Source organism: Anastrepha ludens, chromosome 4, assembly GCF_028408465.1.
Source record: "Anastrepha ludens isolate Willacy chromosome 4, idAnaLude1.1, whole genome shotgun sequence".
Classification (NCBI taxonomy): domain Eukaryota; kingdom Metazoa; phylum Arthropoda; class Insecta; order Diptera; family Tephritidae; genus Anastrepha; species Anastrepha ludens.
The window spans coordinates 93,992,479-94,014,518 of NC_071500.1; the positions used below are offsets into that span (position 1 = coordinate 93,992,479).

The window sequence follows — 22,040 nt, forward strand, 5'->3', positions numbered from 1 at the left end:
GGGTTGGTGCAAGACTACCATTCGGAATTCACAGAGAGAACGTCGGTTCGATTCTCGGTGAAAACAACCAAATTAAAAAAAAACATTTTTCTAATAGCGGTCGCCCCTCGGCAGGCAATGGCAAACCTCCGAGTGTATTTCTGCCATGAAAAAGCTCCTCATAAAAATATTTGCCGTTCGGAGTCGGCTTGAAACTGTAGGTCCCTCCATTTGTGGAACAACATCAAGACGCACACCACAAATAGGAGGAGGAACTCGGCCAAACACCCAAAAAGGGTGTACGCGCCAATTATATATATGTATATATAATACCTGATACCCAAGCGACTATTAAAGCAATTATGACTCCTTGCACTAACTCAGAATGTGTGCAACAGTGCAGAAGCAAAGTGGATGAACTCTTCGGAAATGGGCAGGTCACTATCTACTGGATACCAGGGCACAAAGGAATAGAAGGAATGCGAGGGCAGATGAGCTCGCTAAGGCAGGTATTCGCTTGCCGAGATTGAGCACGTCAGGCGCCTTTCTGAAAACGGAACTAAATGAGAAACTAACTCTGGCAACGCAGTCGATATTGGAGCATTCAACTCCGCACAAAACTAGGTAAATTATACCATGGACTTGGAATACGAAAATTGCAAGCTTTATTTTATCACTGCCTAAGAAAGGCTGCAAAATATACTGACAGGACACTGTCGCACTCCACATGGCACAGCCAAATTGGGATTAGTCCAGAGTAATGCGTATAACACGAATCGACTGCGAGAGGTACTTTGGAACACCTACTGCCCTGCTCTATGTAGGACTCGACAAAAATGTGCCTAGGTTAGGTTAGACTTGGCAGCCGCATCGCACATAGAGACAACGCGATGCCACTTAGACCACGAAATGGGTCCGTTGTAATCCGCGGGGCCTGGGCTATATTTCCCTTTCCTTTTGAACCATCCTGAGCTTTTCACAAAGCGTAAAAGGTTGTTGATGCCTAAAGTGTATAGATTATCTATATTCATTCGTTTCCTACTTCTTCCGGTTCCTGATTCCGGCTAGAGCCGGGCATGTGCAAAAAAGGTGTTGAATGGTTTCCAACTTCTCCTCATTCCTGCAGCTACGATAGAAATCATGTATGTAAACGCCTAATCTCCTTGCATGATTTCCTATGATATTTTTTATCCTTGAAGGGTGAAATTGCCGACGAAAGGCTGAACGGCTTGTTAAAACGCGCGAAGACGTGCATTAAGAATTACATAAAATAATATCTTCGACTTCAAATGCATAGCACTGGCAACACAATGGACACTAGAGCTTAGTAAAAGCTTTTTACAGATCAGCCAGGGCTACCTAATCTAACGCCAAGAAAAAATTTGCCAAAAATCAACGCGATTTTGTAGGCACTTGAAACTTGCGCTTTGTTATATCAAAATTCCAACTTGTACTAAAATTCAATGGAATTCAAAACAGAATTGAAAAGGACCTCTCCGAGCCGTTTGCTACCAAACGAGGTTTCAGACAGGGTGACTCGCTGTCGTGTGACTTCTTTAACCTGATGTTCGAGAGCATCATACGAGCCGCAGAACTTAATCGCTCAGGCACAATATTTTATAAGAGCGTACAATTGTTGGCGTATGCCGATGATATTGACATCATCGGCCTTAAGGGGGGGTAGGGTCACAAAATCGAAATTTTTTTTCTTCACTCATCTTATAGTAAATCATTTCAAGAATGTTGTGTCAAAATTTTAACTGGATCGGAGCAGAACTCTCAAAGTTATAGCCTTTGTAGGCACTCTACCTCGAATGCGGAGCATCGATAGTTTTTCAGAGTCATTTTTTCAAACGCGTTTTTCCCGAAACGACTTCTTAAAAGTCGGTGCCAATCACAACTCCAAAACTATTCAACCAATTCTTTTCAAATTCATTACGTCATACTTTAACTGAAAAATTCGACTTTTTTAGTTTCAGATGATTCTACGACGAATGCCGATTGGCACCGCAGAGCACCTCTCGAAAAACATATCTCCAAAAGAACTGTCATGGGCTTATTTGTCAATATTTTATTATTAATATTTTTTAAAAACTTATTGAAAAGATGTACAATAACATGCAACTGATTTTATTAAAGTATCTTAAGCCATATTTCTGTAAAAAATTCAACAAAAAAAAATGTTTTTTTTTAGCGCTAAACCCTACCACCCCCTTAACAACCGCGCTGTTAGTTCTGCCTTCACCAAAGTGGGGAACGAGGCAAAGCGAATGGGTCTGATGGTGAACGAGGGCAAAACGAAGTACCTCCTGTTTTCAAACAAACAGTCCTCGCACTCGCGTATCGGCACCCACGTCACTGTTGACAGTTATAATTTCGAGGTTGTAAAGGACTTCGTTTATTTAGGAACCAGCATTAACACCGATAACTATGTGAGCCTTGAAATCCAACGTAGAATCTCTCTTGCCAACAAGACGAACAAAACTAACACTCTACAAGACTCTCATCATGCTCGTCCTAACGTATGGCGCAGAAGCTCGGACGATGACAACATCCGATGAAGCGACGCTTGGAGTGTTCGAGAGAAAGATTCTGCGTAAGATTTTTGGACCTTTGCACGTTGGCAACGGCGAATATCGTAGACGATGGAACGATGAGCTGTATGAGCTTTACGACGACATAGACATAGCGCAGCGAATAAAGACCCAGGCCTACGTTGGCTGGGTCATGTCGTCCGAATGGATACACACGCTCCGGCTTTGAAAGTATTCGATGCGGTACCAGCTGGTGGTAGTAGAGGAAGAGGAAGGCCTCCTCTGCGTTGGAAAGATCAGGTGGAGAAGGACTTGGCTTCACTTGGTGTGTTCAATTGGCGCCAGTTAGCACGAGAAAGAAACGACTGGCGCGCTTTGTTAAACTCGGCCAAAATCGCGTAAGCGGTTATCGCGCCAAATAATAAGAAGAAGATAAAACTGCATAAAGTTTAGAAATTCTAAAATACAAAAATACAATTTACAAAAAAAAAAAAATTATTTTAATTTCAGTAAAACTTGCAACTGTTTTTAATTTTTACAATTTCTAGACTTTTTTTTAAATTGTATTTTTGTATTAAAAAAAACAAATTTTAATTTTGTACGAAGTTTGAAACTTTGCGTTATATGGATTTTGTTGTAGCATGAACTATATTTTATAAAAAAATAGAGGTGTGTTTATAACTCTGCAACGTGCTGTATGTGAGAATAAATCATGATGGTGCGAATAAGAGACTACGGCATGTAAATCTAAGCAACGCCTGTGTATGTATGCGTTAGTCGCATTCGGTGTGTTAGTACCGGTGGTGAAACACTATTTAGCCGGATGGTCATTAACGCTTTAAAATTATGTCATTTTTTTAGTTATGATGTATGCTTTTATGAAAAAATCACCACCCCAATTTTTTTTTTGCAATGATTTTAATTAATTTTAATTGCCTTTTTAAAATACAACAAATATGATAAATATTTTTTTTTTTTTTGTTTTTTGTTTCTCAAAAACAGCAATCGAATATTTTATATATAGTAGGAAGGTAATTAATTAATAATTAAATATTTGCCTATTGGTATTTAAATATAAATTTAGTGAACGGCTTAGTTTTTATTTATTTTTAATACATTTTAGTGTTTAGTGACTTGTATAGGGGTGTACGTGTGTGGTTGTGTGTATGTGTGTGTGTGTGAGCTGATATAAAAGGATCAAAAAATGGAGCAGTTGTTATTTCGATTTCAATTTTTTTGTTTTAGTTGGTTTTCCTTTAGGTTGCGCAGGCCGTGCATGCTTTGTCCATACGTTTTGTTTGCTTTTCTCCTCTCTCTCTCTCTCTCTTCTTAACTGTTTGCTGTCATTCGTCAAGTAATACCACCATCATTGTTAGCAATATATAAGTAGTTTGTAGTTAATAGTAATTATGATCTTTTTTAACATCATCATTTTCAAAACCTTGAAAATGTTCATCAGCTTCATTATTAATATTCTTTATTATTATAATTTTTTTCAGTTTTTTTTTTTTTTTGTTTTTTCAAATTAACCACTAAATTAGTTTTATTTGTCTTATATACCTGGCGTATATGTCGGCTGTTCTGTAGCATTGAGCGATGTATTCTCCGTTGCGGCGGCTACTGGTGCGCCTGTGAACGGATTCACGCCAGTGCCACCGGCAGCTTGTGGTGGCGGTGGCATCGCGAAAGCGGGTTGCTGCTGTCCACCGGCGCCACCAACGCCTGGTTGTTGAATTTTTGGACCGGATCCTAAGTTAACATCATCCAAATCGGCATCCTCCTGCAGATGAAAAAAAAAAAACAAAAGCAAAAGAGAAAAATAATTAAAGATTTCATATTTTTTTTGTATAATACAATTATAGGGTACAGAGCGAATAAAAAGTGAGCTATGATTGAGTGTAGAAATGAAAATGATATTTGAAGAGAAAACAGGCTTAGATGTGAGACTGCGCAAGGACGACAAAATAATGGTCGTACGAGTATGTAAGTCGACAGAGACGAGTATTCGAAAGCAAAAAATGTTGGTTTTTAATTTACGAAGACAAAATTAAACTGAAAAAAATAGGTAATTTTTATAATAACAAACATATAAACAGTAAAAGAAAAATCGTTATGCGGATGTGTTATACAATTTTTCAATTATTAATAATTAATAACTGAGTCTACAACATCAAAATACAAATACGCCTAGTTATCTTTTTGCACTAACTTATTTTACACGAGCACTTGATTTAACACGAGTTAAATTTTTTTTATACACGAATTGTTTTGTTTTAACACGATTTTGAATATTTTACGAATTTTTCTTGAATCTCATAGAGGAAATAGAGTGAGATTTTTCCACCATGCTTGAAAAATCTCTGAGACTCGATAAATTTTGCGTTCGCCATTTAATTATTTATTTCTTATAAATATTTAAAAAAAAAAAAAAAAAAAAATAATTGGCGCGTACACTTCTGTTAGGTGCTTGGCCGAGGAGAAGGAGCTCCTATTTGTGGTGTGCGTGTTGATGTTGTTCCACAAATGGAGGGACCTACAGTTTCAAGCCGACTCCGAACGGCAGATATTTTTTTTATGAGGAGCTTTTTCATGGCAGAAATACACTCGGAGGTTCGCCATTGCCTGCCGAGGGGCGACCGCTATTATAAATATTTATTGAATTAAAATGTGTAAGCACGAAATAAGCACTTTCAAATTTTCCATTTTTTTGCTTTAAGGGGTTAGGGGTAGTTATTTTCTTAAAGTATATTATCTTAAAAATATTGTGTGAAAATTTGAAGTGAATCCGACAAATACTTTTCGAGTTATTCAACAATTAACAAAGGGTGCTCGGGCGCTACGGAGCAGATAGCAGAACTTTAACAGCATTTTCTCAAAACTATGGGATTTTGAAATGGTGATATCTAGAACTTAAAAACTGCTTGCTAGATCTTAATAAAATGTATACTGCTTCTGAAAAACATAAAAAACTCGTGTCTGATCGAAGGATTTTTTTCCCCCAAAAATTTCGTTTTTTTTTAACAATTAATTATCGGTTTTTTTCTCGAAAACCTGAAAAATATTTCCTGAGGCCGCCATATGGCTAATTTTGAACAAGATTATCTATTAATAAAACTAATTTCTCTTGTCCGATTGATTTCAGATGAAACTCCTTGTGATGATCACCGCAGAGACTTCCGGAGAAACGGGCTCCACACAAACAGCGATAACTTTTACAATTATTATAATTTTATTTTTTGAAATTTTGCTAAAGTCAAGTCTCATGTTATATTAATACTATGAGTTTCTTTTTGTAAAATAAAGCAACTGACTAGCAAAAAAAAATTATTGAAAAGCGTCATTTTTTCGGGCCTCTCACTACTCCTAGCCCGCCCCTTAAAATACAGATACACCTAATTCTCTTTTTACACGAAAACTTGATTTAACACGAGTTAAAAAAAATGTTTTTTACACGAATTGTTTTGTTTTAACACGATTGTCAATATTTTATGAATTTTTCTTGAATCTCATAGAGGAAATAGAGTAAGATAGTCTCAGGAAAAATCTCTGAGACTCGGTAGATTTTGCGCTCGCCATTTAATATTTCTTATATTATTTCCAATAATTTATTTCTTATAAATATCTAATAAATTAAAATGTGTAAGCGCGAAAAAAATTCTTAAGGGCGGGGAGCACCTCCAGCACTTTCAAATTTTCCATTTTTTTGCTTGCTTTAAAAATTCATTTATTGGGTTGGCAACTAAGTAATTGCGGATTTTTTTTAGAAAATCAAAGACAATTTTTTTATGGAACTAAATAACTTTATTCTGCCCATTTTGATCAACGACCCTTTGCCATCTGTCAGGCAGCATCATAATCCCACGTTCATAAAATTTCTGGTTTTTATTAGCAAAAAACTGAATCAGGTACGATTTGACATCATCATCATTATTGAGATTTTTACCATTCAAGGAGTTTTGTTAAGATCGAAACAAAAAGTAATCAGATGATGCAAGGTGCGGACTGTAGTGGATGTAATAAAACATCCAACCAAGCTACAGTAATTTTTGCCGTCTGGCCAAAGATGTGCGTGGCCTTGCTTTGTCATGATGGAATACAATCCTTTTTCGATTTGACAATTCGGGCCGCTTTTCTTCAACTGCACTGTTTCATTTCGTTAGTTGTTCAATGTAGACATCAGATGATGTTATTGTTGTTGTAGCAGTAACTTCCATCAGAATTGATCCTTGGCTTGGGTGGTAAGAGTTCAAAGTAGACAATTCCTTTGTAATCCCTTCTTTTAATGAATATCAACTATTGATGTTGTTTGCGTTGGTTCACCTGGCCTACTCCACGATCCTTTCCGCTTGATATTGTTGTAAACAGCCCAATTATCATCACCAGTTATCAGTCGTTTTAAAAATGGATCATTTTCATTACGTTTCTTTAGGAAATCGCAGCTGTTAATTCGTTTCTTTCAGTTCGTGAGGAACCCATGTATCGAGTTTTTGAACATAGCCAATTTGTTTTAAGTGATTTTCATTCCATGTAATATAGGTATGTGATGCATTAAGCATCTCTGCAATCTCACGTGTTGTACTGTGACGATCCGAATCGATTATTGCTTTGATTAGGGCGTCATCAACTTCAACTGGACGACCAGAGCATTTTTCATTTTTGAGTGAAAAATCAGCAGAACGAAATTTGGCAAACCAATTTTGACACTGCCGTTCTTTTAAGGCTTCAACACCATAAACAGCTTGCGAAATATGACGAAAATGTTCCTTTTGATTTTCCGTTTTCCAACGAACGCCAAACGAAAACTACGCAACCGATCAATAAACTTTTTTTACTGATTGAAAATTTCTGTACACTCACTTAAACATAAATATTAATAGTTAATTTATTTTAAGATAATAAATACTTTCAGTTTTTCGCAAAAAAATAACTGAAAAACTCGTTGTCTGGAGAAGCTGCCTTTAAAAAGGAGTGAACTTTAAAAATAATTTTTTAATATTATTTTCACCTAATTCTATTTACGCGAATTTACTGGGCAATTAACTACCGCTTAAAAAGAGAATTACGTGTATAGACACATATGTACAAGGTGGCGCAAAATGAATCACCCTCTCGGAAGATGTAAAATTTTTGCAAGCGGCTGTCGTATGTCAATCATTTGTGACGCTTGTGAATAAAGTGGATAGCTGCCGCAAGCAATGGAGAGCATAAAGACCAAAAGAAAGATTTCCGTAACTTCAAACTATTTTTTTTTTCTAGTTAGGAAAAAAAATTATTCAAAAACAAACTTGGATGATTAATTTTAATTAATTTATTTATATATTTATATATAGACACATAAACAAAACGTAGGTATATGTAAATATCCCTCTTTTTTATGTTGTTTAAAAAATATGAAATAGATGAAAATGTCTTTATTTGAACTTAAGGAACCTTAACAAATTTGGGGTTTTGTATTGCTCATGCCGCAAATATGTGAAAAATGTTTATATACCCACATACCTAGATATATGTATATAATTTTAACATTTATTGTACTAAGAGAGAGAAGGTATTTGGTGGAACTGGCAATCGGTCTCTAAACCAACTCACTCAGACCGTTGTCGATCCATTGTGAAGGTACTTAGTACCAAGCAACTTTCCATAAGAAAACGTATCTTAAAAAATATGGCATATTTTTAGGCGCAAAATTTATTTTCGATGACAGTCTAACAATTTTCTCGAAAGCATATTTTCCAAATTTGTTTAAATAAACTGACAAATTTTAAAACTGCTGTAGTTGAGCTTTGAAAATAAAGTTCTCAGCGTTACAAATTTCAACAAGAAAAATATGTAAATTAAGCTAAATTTCTGTAAGGGCATTTCTTGAGTATAAAATCAAAAATTATAACATATGACTGAGGCAAAAGATAAATCGTTCTACAAAAGTGGTATTGAAATGTTTGAGCGGCCCCTGAATGATTGCGTTGTTCTTGATAGAAATTACGTTTATGAATAAAACAAATTTTGAACAAAAAAAAAACAAAACGTGTTTTCATTGTTAAGCCCGGGACTTTTCAGCCCATGTGTTATAAGTATAGAAAATAAGATATGGACTGGAAAATAAGAGCAGAATTTAAAGGAGATTTAATTGAAGTCATGAAAAATCAAAATTTTCGAAAATATGATATGTATATCGAGAGTAAACTACAGAGTACATTTTATACCAAAAAATGTAATGCATTAAGGGGTTATATACAGTTAAAATTTTCAAAAAACCGATTTTTTTTTCTTAATGTACATATATTTAAGAATACACACAGAAAATTTAATATCGTTCCGGTGAATATTTTCGAAGTTACGCGCAAATTTGAAAAGGCATTTCAGAACAATGTAAAGTGCTTTTCAAACTTTAAACGCGTTTTTCTCAAAAAGGGGTTTTCAAAGTCGGTGACCAGCATTACTCGAAATCGTATAAACCGATTACTCTCAAATTTTAACACAAGCTTTTTAAATATATTTTTTAGTAATTAATCGAAGATTTTTTCTCACTGATAAATATTTTTTTATAACCAATTTAAAGCCGAAATTTTGGTCAAAAATGGATTTTTTTGTTGAGAAACCGCCATTTTGTCAATTATTATTATTTTGCTTATTCCTTCGATTAATTGTTAGATTTAACATTACTTTAACGAAATCTGTTTGGTTTTTTAATTTCAGAGGATCCAGTTCAGAGATATAGTGGTCCCCGCAAAACGCCTTTTTTGAGAGTAGCTCCCGGAGATCACCTGTAGCTCCTTTCCAAATAAATATTTTTATTAATAATTAGTCTTAAAATACAGTTAAATTTTTAGATCAATAAATTTATAAGTTTTCTCAGAAAAAATTCTGGAAAATTCGCTTTTTTCGGCCTTAAACCCCTTAAAAAATTCTGACACATAGCCGTAAGTACGCTGTGACTGCGTACTCGGAACGAAGTACCTATAAACGTATGTTTTCTAGAATAAAAAACAACTCAAAATTCACTTTGACTCTGACAAAATTCATTATCACTCAATTATACTGTTGGACTGAAGTGATCCCTAAAGTAGTAGGTAAAATACTCAATTGTCAAAAGGATCGGCAGTATCCGATTTTTAAACGTATTGAGCCATTCAAAATCAAGAGCTAATTAGAAATAAAGTACCGGATTTTATTGTTTTATTTCAAATGACTTCAAGAAGAGTGGCAGCCATCTATGTACTATACCTACTTTAACCGAAAATTTAAATTTAACTAAACCAATATTTTTTATAATTTAGGATTTATCATTCAGGGCAACCATCTACTATAACTCCATTAAGGGGTTACATACGTCCAGAATTTTCAAGAAATAGATTTTTTGTCTAAATATTTCGAAAGTATAGTATCTTAAGAATATACTGTAAAATTTCCACGCGGAAATTCCCAATATTATAGCTTCTACAGCCCAACAACTAGGTAGAGAGCAGTCCGCGCGCTCCTGTACCTCAAACTTTAAACTCATTTAGCTCGAAACTACTTTTTCCGGCACGGTCTGCATGAGAACTCATACAGTTTTTAATATCTTTTGATGCGGTTTTTTAAATATTCGAAACTGTTTTCTCTATAGATTTGATTTTTGGTATTTTTATTAAAAAATTTTATAAACATAATTAAAGTGTGACGTAAAACGCATACTTTTTTTTTAAATGCTATGAATTGCAACATTTTTGGAAACTGAAAAATCCGGCTCGAGAACTACGATAAGTACAACTTTATTTTACAAGAATTCTTTTATTTTTTACAGATTAATCAACACTTCAAGGAGAAATGATGCAGACCGTGGAGCAACTTTTTTTCATTGTACTTCGGGTGATGTGATTTTTTATATACTAATTTTTGTAAAGATATATTTAAAAAAAATTTTTTTATAAAGTTTAAGTACTAATAAACAATGTATAACATTTTTTATATTTATTTCTATTGTTATCCCATCTAAAAACAGTTTTTCTTTTAGCGCATTTTTGGCGCTGCTGGACGTATGTAACCCCTTAAAAAAATTATAAAATTTAACTAAAGCAATATTTTTTATAATTTAATTTTATAATTTAATGAATACAAATTACTTTATTTTATTTTAAATGATGTTATTATTAAAAAAAATCTAAAATAAATTTTCTAAACGGGCATGAGCATCGGACTACATCCTTAAAGAGATTCTTATCATCATTGGGCCTGCTTTTACTTGCTCTATTTACTTTTCAAAATAACCGAAATCTTTTTATTTTATTATTTATTTATTCAAATTAAACGTAGCAAAAAAAAAAGATAAGAGTAATCAAAGAACCCCGCTCTTGAAGCATAAAGTAAAGGGTTTTCCAATAACAGGTGTTACAGGTGAATGGATTGCGGTATCGAAAGATGATTAACGATTTTTATGGCCAGAATTGGATGGTATTGATCTGGACATCGAAACCGTTGATCTTTTACGGGAAAAGTTTCCGGACCGTGTTAGCTCTCGAAGAGGTGATCACAATTGCCCACCGAGATCTTGTGATTTAACACCTTGGGACTTTTTTCTTTGGGACCACGTGAAAGAGAAGGTCTACGCCAACAGCCCAGAGTCGATTCCAGACCTCAAATCTGGAATTTGTGAGGCTATCGAGGCAGCCACTTCGCAATTCGGTTATGGAAAGTTTCATGAAAAGGATATTGCCCTGTAAGCGTGGTCGTGGTGGTCATTTGCCTGATGTTATTTTCCACTATTAACGGCGTATCTTCCTCTTTATTATAAAATAAACATCCGATCATTTATATAAAAAGAATAGCATTTTTCTTTGAATATCAAAATAACACCTCTTACAAATCATGACTGACAGAAATGGATTTAAAAATAATTATGAAAATTTGTCCACAGAAAAAAAAGTATCTAAAAGATTAGAAAAATTGTACTCAAATGCTCTCTAAACCCTTATATGTAATTATGTAATTTATAAGAGTTTAATTTTATTGAGCAATTCTTTTTTCTATCAAATTCTAGTTTTTTTGATTTGGTAAACGGTCATAACTTCTGAAGCTTCATTTCGGAAAATATCTTATTTAAAAGGTAATTTTTCAATCTAGTCTTGGTGGAAAAAATTCTTGCAGTATAGCACAAAATTTTGAAAATTGAAGAGTAGAGCCCTTTAAAAAATTATTTTGTGGGAAAAATTATGACGACAATCGAACTGAAATACTGTCAGAGATATAAACTTTGCAACGATACCTCATTTATGCAAAGTGAATTTAAAAAATTTAAATTATGCACCGCTTTAGTGCCTCTTTTTAAATGCTCTTTTTATTTTTGTTACCTCCACTACTTTGGTGAAAAAACATTTTCTATGTTTATGAAGTGCATTTCCGGCAGTTTGAGCACGAATTTAGCGCTTGCGCAAAGTTTTAGCGAAATCAAAAACAGTGTTTTTTGAGAGTTATCCTTATTTACTTTATGCGCTTAGCCCAGAACCTTTCGATTGGGGACCCGGTGGTCTAGAAATTTCAAAAAATCGATTTTTTGTTTGTTCGATATTTCGAAAGAATAGTATCTTAAGAATATACTGTGAAATTTTCAAGCGGGAATTCCCAATATTATAGCTTCTACAGCCCCACAACTAGGTAGAGAGCGGTCCGCGCGCTCCTGTACCTCAAGCTTTAAACTCATTTATCTCGAAACGACTGTTGTTTAACCAAATCGTCTGAAATTTTAATATGTGGTTCACAACATCAATGGTTATCGCCCGTACTAGAATCACATTATTACTTCAATTATTTCGTATTTTTTTAATTAAAAAAATGAAAAAACCGATTTTTAGAGTGTCAAATTCAAAACCGCGCCATTTTGTCAAGTTTCTTTTGTATTTTTATTCTAGTATGGGACATAGCTACAGTCATACTGACTAATAACCAGGTCCAATTTTTGGGGAGGGTCAACTTCAGCGCCATTTCTAAAATTATTAAAATTAAAAAAAAATTCATTTTTGTACGTAAAATAAGTTAAATAAAAAGCCTACAAAATTTGAATATCGATTTTAATTTTTTTTATTGTAAAAAAATTTCCTGAAAATACCCTACATTTTGGCTGTAGGTCACCCTTTTACCGTTTTGTGTTTTTTTTTTTTCGAAAATTAAAAATTTTTGAGAATAATATAAAAGAAATATTTGGATTTTTCATAAAAATATTGTTGTTGTTGTTTTTTGCTTTTTTTTTTTTTTTGGTTTTTTGTTGTTCACAAAAACCAGTCTTACTCTCGAACCGGACTTTCGAATGTCTTCCAAGTTCTTTTAAATTCTTAACGAACTCGTGAAACAGTTCTTGACAAAATTTTAAGCGCAGGAGTCCACTGCATATTTACTCATTTTCTTTTCATTTTAAAAAAGTCGGTTCATGAAATACAAATTTAATTTAGTCTTCTTCGAAGGAGGAATTTTAGAGTACATGCAAAAATAATTTTATTTCGAAAAAAAAAATTTTTATTTCTAAAAAAGAATATTTTTATTTCGAAAAAACAAAATATTTTTATTTCGAAAAAACAAAATATTTTTATTTCAAAAAAAAATTTTTTATTTCGAAAAAAAAAAATTTTTTTTTAGGTTAGGTTTTCTGAAACAACTTATTTTCTTGCTGATATTACAAACTTTCTTAAATCGCAATAAGTAAGAATTCTGAATTAAATACGCTTAAAAGCGTTTCAAGCAAACACTTTTCAATTTGTGCAAATTATGAAAAAAAATTTCGAATTCAGAAAATATTAAGGTATATTTTTGTATTTATTTATTTATATACAAGTGATGATATATCTATATATAGTAATATTAAAATTACAAGACACCCTAGCGACAAGGACTATCGGCTTACAACTCTTTTGCCATAAGAGCGACCCATTCCAAAAGCCACACGAGTCATAACTCACAATAAATATTTAGGAAAAGTTTTTTTTTATTTTTTGTATATTTTGGCGTTAAAAATTCTAAAACTAAAAAAATATTGTTACGCACGGCTATTCGTTGCATAATAATTTTCGTTTCCCAAAATTTAACTTCGAACAATTCAATACTTTCTTAAAATAAATTGATTTTTTTTTAATAAAAATTTATGCCAATGAATATTCAATGAAATACATTTTTATAACTAAACAAAATTTTAGTCCTTTGTAACACGATTTTTTTTTTAATTATTATTTTCATATTGCAATATTCGCACGCATCAACATGCCAAGGCGGCGGCATACAGATTTCATTGATTTCACATTGCATCTTTTATGGGCTTGTTTTATTTATTCTCTCGATGAAGACTCAGGAAGTCACATACTAATTTAACTAAGTCGCATACTAATTTAGCATTTTCAAAATGTAAATTTGAATTATCATTTGTTGAATATTACATTGGTTTAAAATGAAAATTTTGCAAATTGTATTAATTTTAAATTATTTATTTTTATTTATATTTTTGTACAACGGAATTTATTTATAATTTTCTAGGTACAAATACTGCGGTTTAAAAATCAAAATCCCACATTTTGGTTCCTTTACGGTTGAGTTGATTGTTGCTAATTATGATTTAAAAACAAACAAAAAAAAACATAATTTTAGTTTACACTAAGATACAAAATTATAGAAATGATAATAACGAAAACAACGAATAACGAACGTAATGACAAGTGGGATATATAACTCAATGGGAAACATTCACAGACACTGAGTATTTATAAGTACATACAGGATATTTCAGCAAGAGGTTTCACTATATTTTACATGCTTCAAGCGAATATCTTTTCCTTTAACGTTTGGAAAATGAAACTATTCGATTTTTTTTGGTTTGTTTTTTTCGAAGTAATCCGAGCTTATTACGTTCTCTGAGCTTGTTTTTACTAGGAACGGTGTATTTGCCGCCTAATATATTCTTGTATGAGAAGCCCTTTGAGCAATAGGGAATATTGAATAGTCGAACTAACGCACGGCATGCCGTTACTATTGGGAAATTCACAAAATTAAGGCAATCAGCGCAAATACAACGAGGAAGACACTTTGTGCACTCAATGGATTAGTTCGTTTTATGCAAATGGATATGAAGATGTGTATATTTGAACGCGGTTGATGGGTTTCAGTCCACGGCCAGCAATCCGGAGCAAAAGAAAAAGTTGCGGGTTAGCAGTATTGGAATTTGTAGTGACAGTCAAGCTGCATTGAAAGCCCTTGCTAATCCATGCTGCTCTTCGATGTTAGTCGGTGAATGTAAGACAAAACTGAACAGTGTTGCAAATCACAAAAAAGTTAAGTCTTATTGGGTGTCTGGACATTCTGGTATTACATGAAACGTGTAAGCTGATAAACTGGCTAATGAAGGCTCTGCAAGTATGCCACTAGGCCCTAGAAACCCCTTTCTAGGTGTCAATTCTGCATCGATTCAACTATAGATTGTCGAATTCATGAGGTCTACCCATTGAGGACGTTGGTCTGGGTTGAACTCGTGCAGAGTTGCCAAGTGCTTAGTGAAAGAACCAAACAGGAAAAGAGCGACCTTTCTCCTAAAACTCAGCAGAAAGGACCTGAGAGTACTGGTGGGTGTAATCACAGGGCACAACGCCTGTGGTCAGCATATGGCTGCCGTGGAGGTCGTCGACAGCCCGATATGCCTATCCTGTCTTGAGGATGACGACACTGCAGAGCATATTCTCTGTAGCTGTACGGCGTTTTCCAGAATCAGACTTGGGATTTTGGGTTCCGATATATTGAGTATGCATAAAGTTCATACTCTTCCGGATTCATCAATGAATCCAAGAGATTTGTGGAAGAGTGACCTCGAACTACCACCCACATTTTATCATTTCTATCTCTCTATTCTTTCTACTGAAATCCACCGGGTGTAGTACAATGGTCTCCTGACTGAGTGCTTGGACTTGTCCCACCTCCCACAAATCGAATCTAATCTAATACGGAGCAGTGTGAAAACTGGTAGCAGCTACAACTACGCAATCTGACCGGGTATTTCATTATTCTACTATGGAATCACGAGCCCTGAAATTCGAGAATGTCTCTTTGGGGAGTTTCGTGGGGATTCTGATCTAGCAACTAAATGTAAACAGAGTTTTACTTTTGATCAGCGTGATAAGGGGCATTGCATTGCAATTTGGTGTCGCAGCAAAAGCGCAGCAAACATTTTAGGTGGAGCTGGAGCCTTAGCAAAATGGTTAGTGTCTTCACTCGGCATTGATAATTGATAGCGAAAATGTTTTCATTTGGAAAGATTTTTCAAGGTTTTTTTTCACGCACGATATGTTCCATATATGTATACAGTCTGTGTCAAAAAAATATTATATTATTCATGAAGTATTAAAGATATATATTAAAAAAAATTTTTTACATGAAAGTATTTACAAAACTACGAGTCGCAATTACTCAATAAGCCACATAGTCTTCATCATTGTCGAATATGGTCTGCCATCTTCTTCATGCTTTGAACCAGCTTTTCTGCGTAGCTCGTCGACAAACAGGACTAGATTTTGCAAACTTAACGCACGAGTTGCTTTAAATCATGGACTGTGACTGTATCCATTTTCTGGTTTTGTTGTTTCTCAATATGTTTTTCTGAGAGCAGTGGTTTTGATGATGTGAGACAGTAAGATATGTTCGCCTCCTTCAGTCGACGTTCGATGGTGTAGATACACACATCTATTCCCTTTTTAGCAAGAATTGTGCGTGCTTGGCGTAGTCACAAAGAAGGGTCCCGCTTAAAAAGTTGGACGATCACTTTATACTGCTTTTTTGTCGTGACTCGCTTCAAGTCGCGCTCGGAAAAGTCATCAACATTTTTGTACACGTATGGCGTAAGATAATTTCGGCCCTTTCGAATGCGTGCATAAACATACCGCCTCGAAATGCTTCGCGTACTTCTCACTCATTTTTGTTAGGTTGCGCTTACGGGAAAGTTTCGAACGACACGAACCTGAGTTAGCACCGGCGTCGTAGCCCTTGAGTGGGACTACATATTACGCAGCAAAAAGCAGAACGAAATATATCTTGAAGTTACAAGAAAAAAGCCGGTTCTTTTCTTCTGACACAGACTATAGGTAGATGAAATGATTGAAGTACCTCTCTGGCACTCCCCAAGTAGCACTAGAGCGCCATTTAGATACCATTGTGAGACTCCCAGCAGGCAGACATCCACAACCAGCTAGAGCTGTTGATGTAATGGAGAATATGGGATGGGATTTAGGTTGGTGCACTACTGCCAGAGGCTGGTGAAGAAAGCAGTACTCAATGACCTTAATCGTCTGGCTATCAAGCCGGGACATTTATAGAGAAAGTGCTCAACAGTTTCCTTTTCTGAAAGGTCCCCACAGCTTCTGCAGTGGGAGTTAAATGGTAAACCTAGCTTTTCCTCGAGTGAATAAATCGTCCAATGACCGTTAAACACGGTAAATGAATTTGGAAATTGAATGGCGTGGAGTTCCAAGGATTTTCTGAGTCATTCGTCCATAGTACTGGAGCCACAGGGTTTTCGAAATAGCACATGAAGATATGAAGCTTTATCTTTACTGCGCTTTCCTGAGATCTTACTTTTTTTTTGTTACTCCTATCACTTTTTACCAATACTTTGCTTTGACAATCAAAAGTACAAAGTATTATTGTTGGTCTAGTGCTACCACCTTTAATGAATGCGCCTTGATGAGAGCATTGAGTTTCCTATATGTCAAAAAAAAAACGGTTACAAGCCGTTGCCTCGATGTGAAATATATTAGTATAGTATAGGGTGGATATGTAGGTATCATATATGCGAACTTTTGACAAAACACCTTAAGTGAACTTGGCATTTTCTAACTGTTAATCACTAAATTACTGGGTTTTAGCAATATTTAAATAGTTAATGACTGAAAAATTTAACTTAGGAGTATATTTTAATAAAAATATAATATAAAATTTATGTGAGACTTATTAATCTAAAACCTGTTAAATCCATATAAGTTGTTTTAACAAAAGTACACAAATACACCTGTGAATAACGTGTGAGTGCCAGAGCTACAATGGTTACAATGATAAAAATATGATAATAATGAATAATGAACAATGAATAAGATCACTCCCACCAATGTTCCGTGTAATGTTAAATGGAAAAAGGAACATTTATGAGTCCACCATTTAGTCGTAGTCCAACATCAAACCAAACAACAAAGCTTTCCACAAAGGAGACAAAATTAAAAACGAAAAACGGCAAAAATAAAAATGAATGCTTGGCAGAGGCTTTTGAGAGCAGCCATGATTTCAAAATTAGAGGGTAAAGTAGTTAAGCAATTATTAGACAAAAGTACAAATTTAACTACATTTCAACTACATTCATATTTATTTTACAAAAGTTATGATGAATATATTTGGATTACTTACATTATGCGCTGTGGCCTGTATCCTATTTGTTGAATTATCACTAGGTTCTCTATCCCCTTCGCCACGCTACAACATGAGTTTTCGAATCGAAATCAAATCGAACGTATTTTTTTACGAGAAAGTTGAGCATGAGCCAAAAAAAAAACAAATAAACGAACGAGGGTAAACGAATAATAATACAATAATAATAAGTATACAATAAATAAAAAACTATATCAATATAAAAAAGGAACTAGAGGGCATAGAATCATAGAACATAATAGAAGAGTGAGGAAAAGTGAAAGCAGCAGGTGTGTGGGAGTAGTGGTAAATTGGTTTGTGGATTAGGCAGTGGTAGTGAAGTTTGGATTGCGTGTGACAATTGCAAGCGTGTGCGGGTGTGCAAAGCGCAGCGAACACCAAAGTGTAGAGGAAGATGTAAAGAGTGGGGCGGCAAAAGTTATTTACAATGTGAGAAAGAATTTTTTAATAAAAAAAATTTAAAAAGCAAAATTAAGTGCTCAAAAGGATGGCAAAATGAATTAATGAACAAAAAGATACGCATTGGTGAGTGAAAGTTGGCAGAAGGCAAAGGTCGCAAATTTTTTTGCCATATTGAGGATCTAACTAGAATCGGCAATATATGAAAATTTGCTTGTGTATGCAAAAACAAGCAAGCAACTTCAAAAGTTACAATCAATTATTGAAGATGATTGAATTTCTAACTAATTTTTTTTTTTTTTTTTGTTTTGTTACAGAAAGGCATGAATGGTTACCCAAAGCAAAGGAAATTTGATGATTTTCGTCAAGTGCTGTGAACTCTGGATATTTTTGTGGTAAATGTGTTGGGAGAAACTATCTCGGTTGTGTGATAATTTGTGAAAAAAAAAATACAACAACGAGCAATTGCATGTAATTTCATATTAATTGTGAAATAAATTAAAAAAATTTCAAAAATTTTAATTTTTTATTTACTTTTTTATCTGCCTTTTTATTTAATTTTGTATTTTTATTTATTTTTTTAAATTTTTATGTTGCAATTGAAATTTTATTTTCACTTTTTGGTGATTTTTTTACATTTTTTCTGTTTTTGCGAAGTTAAAAAAAAATACAACGAGCAAATTAATGTATTTTTATATTAAATGTAAAATAAGTTAGAAATCTATCTTTTTATTTTTATTTTTGTTGTAATTGAAACTCTTTTCAACTTTTTTATAACTTTTTTTAATTATTTTTTCTTTTTTTGCGTAATTCTGTATTCTATTTTCTTTGATTTTATTTTTGGTTTTCCTCTTTTTTACTTTTTTCTATTTTTTATTTGTTGTTTTTATTTTGTTAAATTTTTTTTATATTTTTATATTTTTTTGTATTTTTATATTTTTTATATTTTTTATATTTTTTATATTTTTTATATTTTTATAATTTTATATTTTTTATATATGTTTTTATTTTTGTATTTTATATTTTTATAGTTTTTATATTTCTTTATTTTATTTTTTATATTTTTTAAATCTTTTATATTTTTTTTTAATTCTTTATATTTTTATATATTGTATTTATTTATTATTTGTTTTTTCACAATGGATCAGCTCTGGTCGCAGTGCGTAATGGCCTTCTAATATTATTTGTTTATTTTTTTCATATATTTTTGTCATATTTTTTCATATTTTTCTTATTTTTTTCATATTATATCATATTTTTTATATTTTTCATACTTTTTTATATTTCTTTATTTTATTTTTTATATTTTTATATTTTTTTTATATTTTTTTATATTTTTTTATATTTTTTCATATTTTTTCATATTTTCTCATATTTTTTATATTTTTTCATATTTTTTCATATTTTTTCGTATTTTTTCATATTTTCTCATATTTTTTATATTTTTTATATTTTTATATTTTTTTATATTTCTTTATTTTATTTTTATATTCTTTCATATTTTCTCATATTTTTTATATTTAGTTATATTTCTTTATTTTTTTTATATTTTTTCATATTTTTATATTTTTTCATATTTTTATATTTTTCATATTTTTCTTATTTTTCAATATCGTTTCATATTTTCTTATTTTTTAATATTGTTTCATATATTTATTTTACATCATAGTTTTTATATTGCTTTACTTTTTTTATATTTTCTCTTTATTTGATTTTTATATGTTTTTATTTTATGGTTTTTATAGTTCTTTATATTATTTTTTATATTTTTTCATATTCTTTCATATTTTTTATATTTTTTTATATCTTTTATTTATTTTATTTTCTTTTTATATGTTTTTATTTTATTTTTTATAGTTTGTCATATTATTTCATATTTTTTCTTTATTTTTTTCATGTCTTTATTTTACTTTTTGCATATATTTTTTATTTTATTTCTTATATTTTTTTATTTTACATATTTTATTTTCTATATATTTTTATTTTTGTTTTAATTTGTTATTTTTATTTTTTATATATTTATTTTTATATTTTCATGTTTATTTTTTTACATTTTCGTTTTTTAGAATTTTTTTTCATTTAATTTTATTTATATGTATATATAATCTGTAAGCGTGCGATTTTTCTGTGATATTAATGCTAAATATTAAAAAAAGGGCTCGGAATGTGATTTAAAAATAGCTAAAGCATTTACATAAATTAAAAAAAAACGAATACATCTACGATGTATTTAAGAAACGTTAAAAAGTAATTTATAAAAAAACGACTTAAAAATTAAATCGGAAAATAAAATAATTGTATGTAAAAATTTTAGTTTGTAACGTAAAATAAAATCAACAGATTCCAAATGCAGAAAGGGTACTTTGGTAATCCAAGTATTAGCAAGACGCTCTTTAGCATGAGTTTTTTTAATATTTATAATTTTTTCTTTTCAGTTATAAAAGCTTATAATTACTCTTTAATTTAATTTATTTTTTCTTTTTTCGTACCAATACTCATTATTTTTTCCATGCAAAGGATTTTAACTCTTAATAAAAAAATTTAAACTAAAAATATATTTAGAGCGGATAAAAAGTTTTCATTTTTACAAAATGAATAAACAAATTAAATAAAAGATTAATTTTTGATTTCAAAGAAAAATGATTGGTACGAGATTGTTCCAAAATTTAACAATGCATATAATTACTTAAAAAAAACATAAAAAACGAAAAAAAGCATACTTTTAAAATCGATATATACTATAAATAGTAGCCATGGGACTCTGAAACTCTAAAATTTTCAAACAAAAAAAAACAATTTGTAAAAGTGATCTCAAAGGAACCAAGTGGCTTTAACATTCACTTCAGAAAATTAAAAAAAATCTAGTGAACAGAATGCCGCTACAAAAATGGAAAAAAGTCTACAGCATTTTATATTTACTCGCGTACATATAACGTGGCGGATATTTTATTATTAGCAAAATTGTGTGCCAAATTTTTTTTCTGCTTCTAGTAACCAATATTTTGGCGCCTAGTAATGCTGTCAACAATGTGAAAAATACAAATAAATCATGTTGCAATAGCTATTTCGAAATTACCGAAATTTGGATGTTGCATATTTTTAGGAGTACTATTTACCAATTTAGCATGTTCGGGTCTAAAATACCGGAACGCCTCGGATTCGCTTCGGGCCATTTTTGGCTTCGACAGCGGCTCCAAAAATTTATTGGAATTTTTTTCGCAACACCCACAACAACAACTAATGGGCTGCAATTTTTGCGCACCGAGCTATAAACAAAGTTTGACATTTATGAGTTAATCTTTTCGATACTGGTTTTGATGCTGAAAATGCGGGAGGCTTTAAAAATTAATGTATAATTTTTTTTAATTACCGGAGTCAACAAGTTTTTTATCAATAAATTATTGCAGTGGAAGTTTTCCGAAATTCTTAATTAATAGCTCGGACCTGTTATTGATTTTAACCTAATATATGCTGGAATTTGCGCTAAATTTCAGCATTTCAGATCATTAGCTTGATATTTCGCAGGTACATAAATATACTTTTTTTTCAATACATTTTTATAGAAACTAAAAAAAATCCATACATTTTTATAAAAAGTTTAAAAAAATTTAAAAACTTTTCCGTAAATTTACTAATTAGATGCTAAATTTATGAAATTGAATGCTGATATTTCACTTCTAGATGAAAACTCTTTTAACATCTATGTTTTAGACT

At 32.0% G+C, this 22,040-nt stretch overlaps 1 protein-coding gene across 5 annotated transcripts in view; it reads right to left on the reverse strand.

The window, feature by feature from the left end:
• LOC128860230 (dnaJ homolog subfamily C member 5 homolog) overlaps positions 1-22,040 on the reverse strand; it is a 51,105-nt gene that overhangs the window by 13,066 nt on the left and 15,999 nt on the right. Inside the window, exons 5-7 of one of the 5 annotated variants that reach the window (XM_054097602.1) lie at positions 17,907-17,972; positions 4,074-4,293; positions 2,723-3,954 (exon numbers count right to left, since the gene is read on the reverse strand). In XM_054097602.1, coding sequence (XP_053953577.1) covers positions 3,911-3,954; positions 4,074-4,293; positions 17,907-17,972 — 330 coding nt within the window. In that variant the 3' untranslated portion in view covers positions 2,723-3,910. Of the gene's footprint in view, positions 1-2,722; positions 3,955-4,065; positions 4,294-17,906; positions 17,973-22,040 lie in introns of those variants that run through there. The other 4 variants (XM_054097603.1, XM_054097605.1, XM_054097606.1 and 1 more) reach the window with 4 other exon arrangements.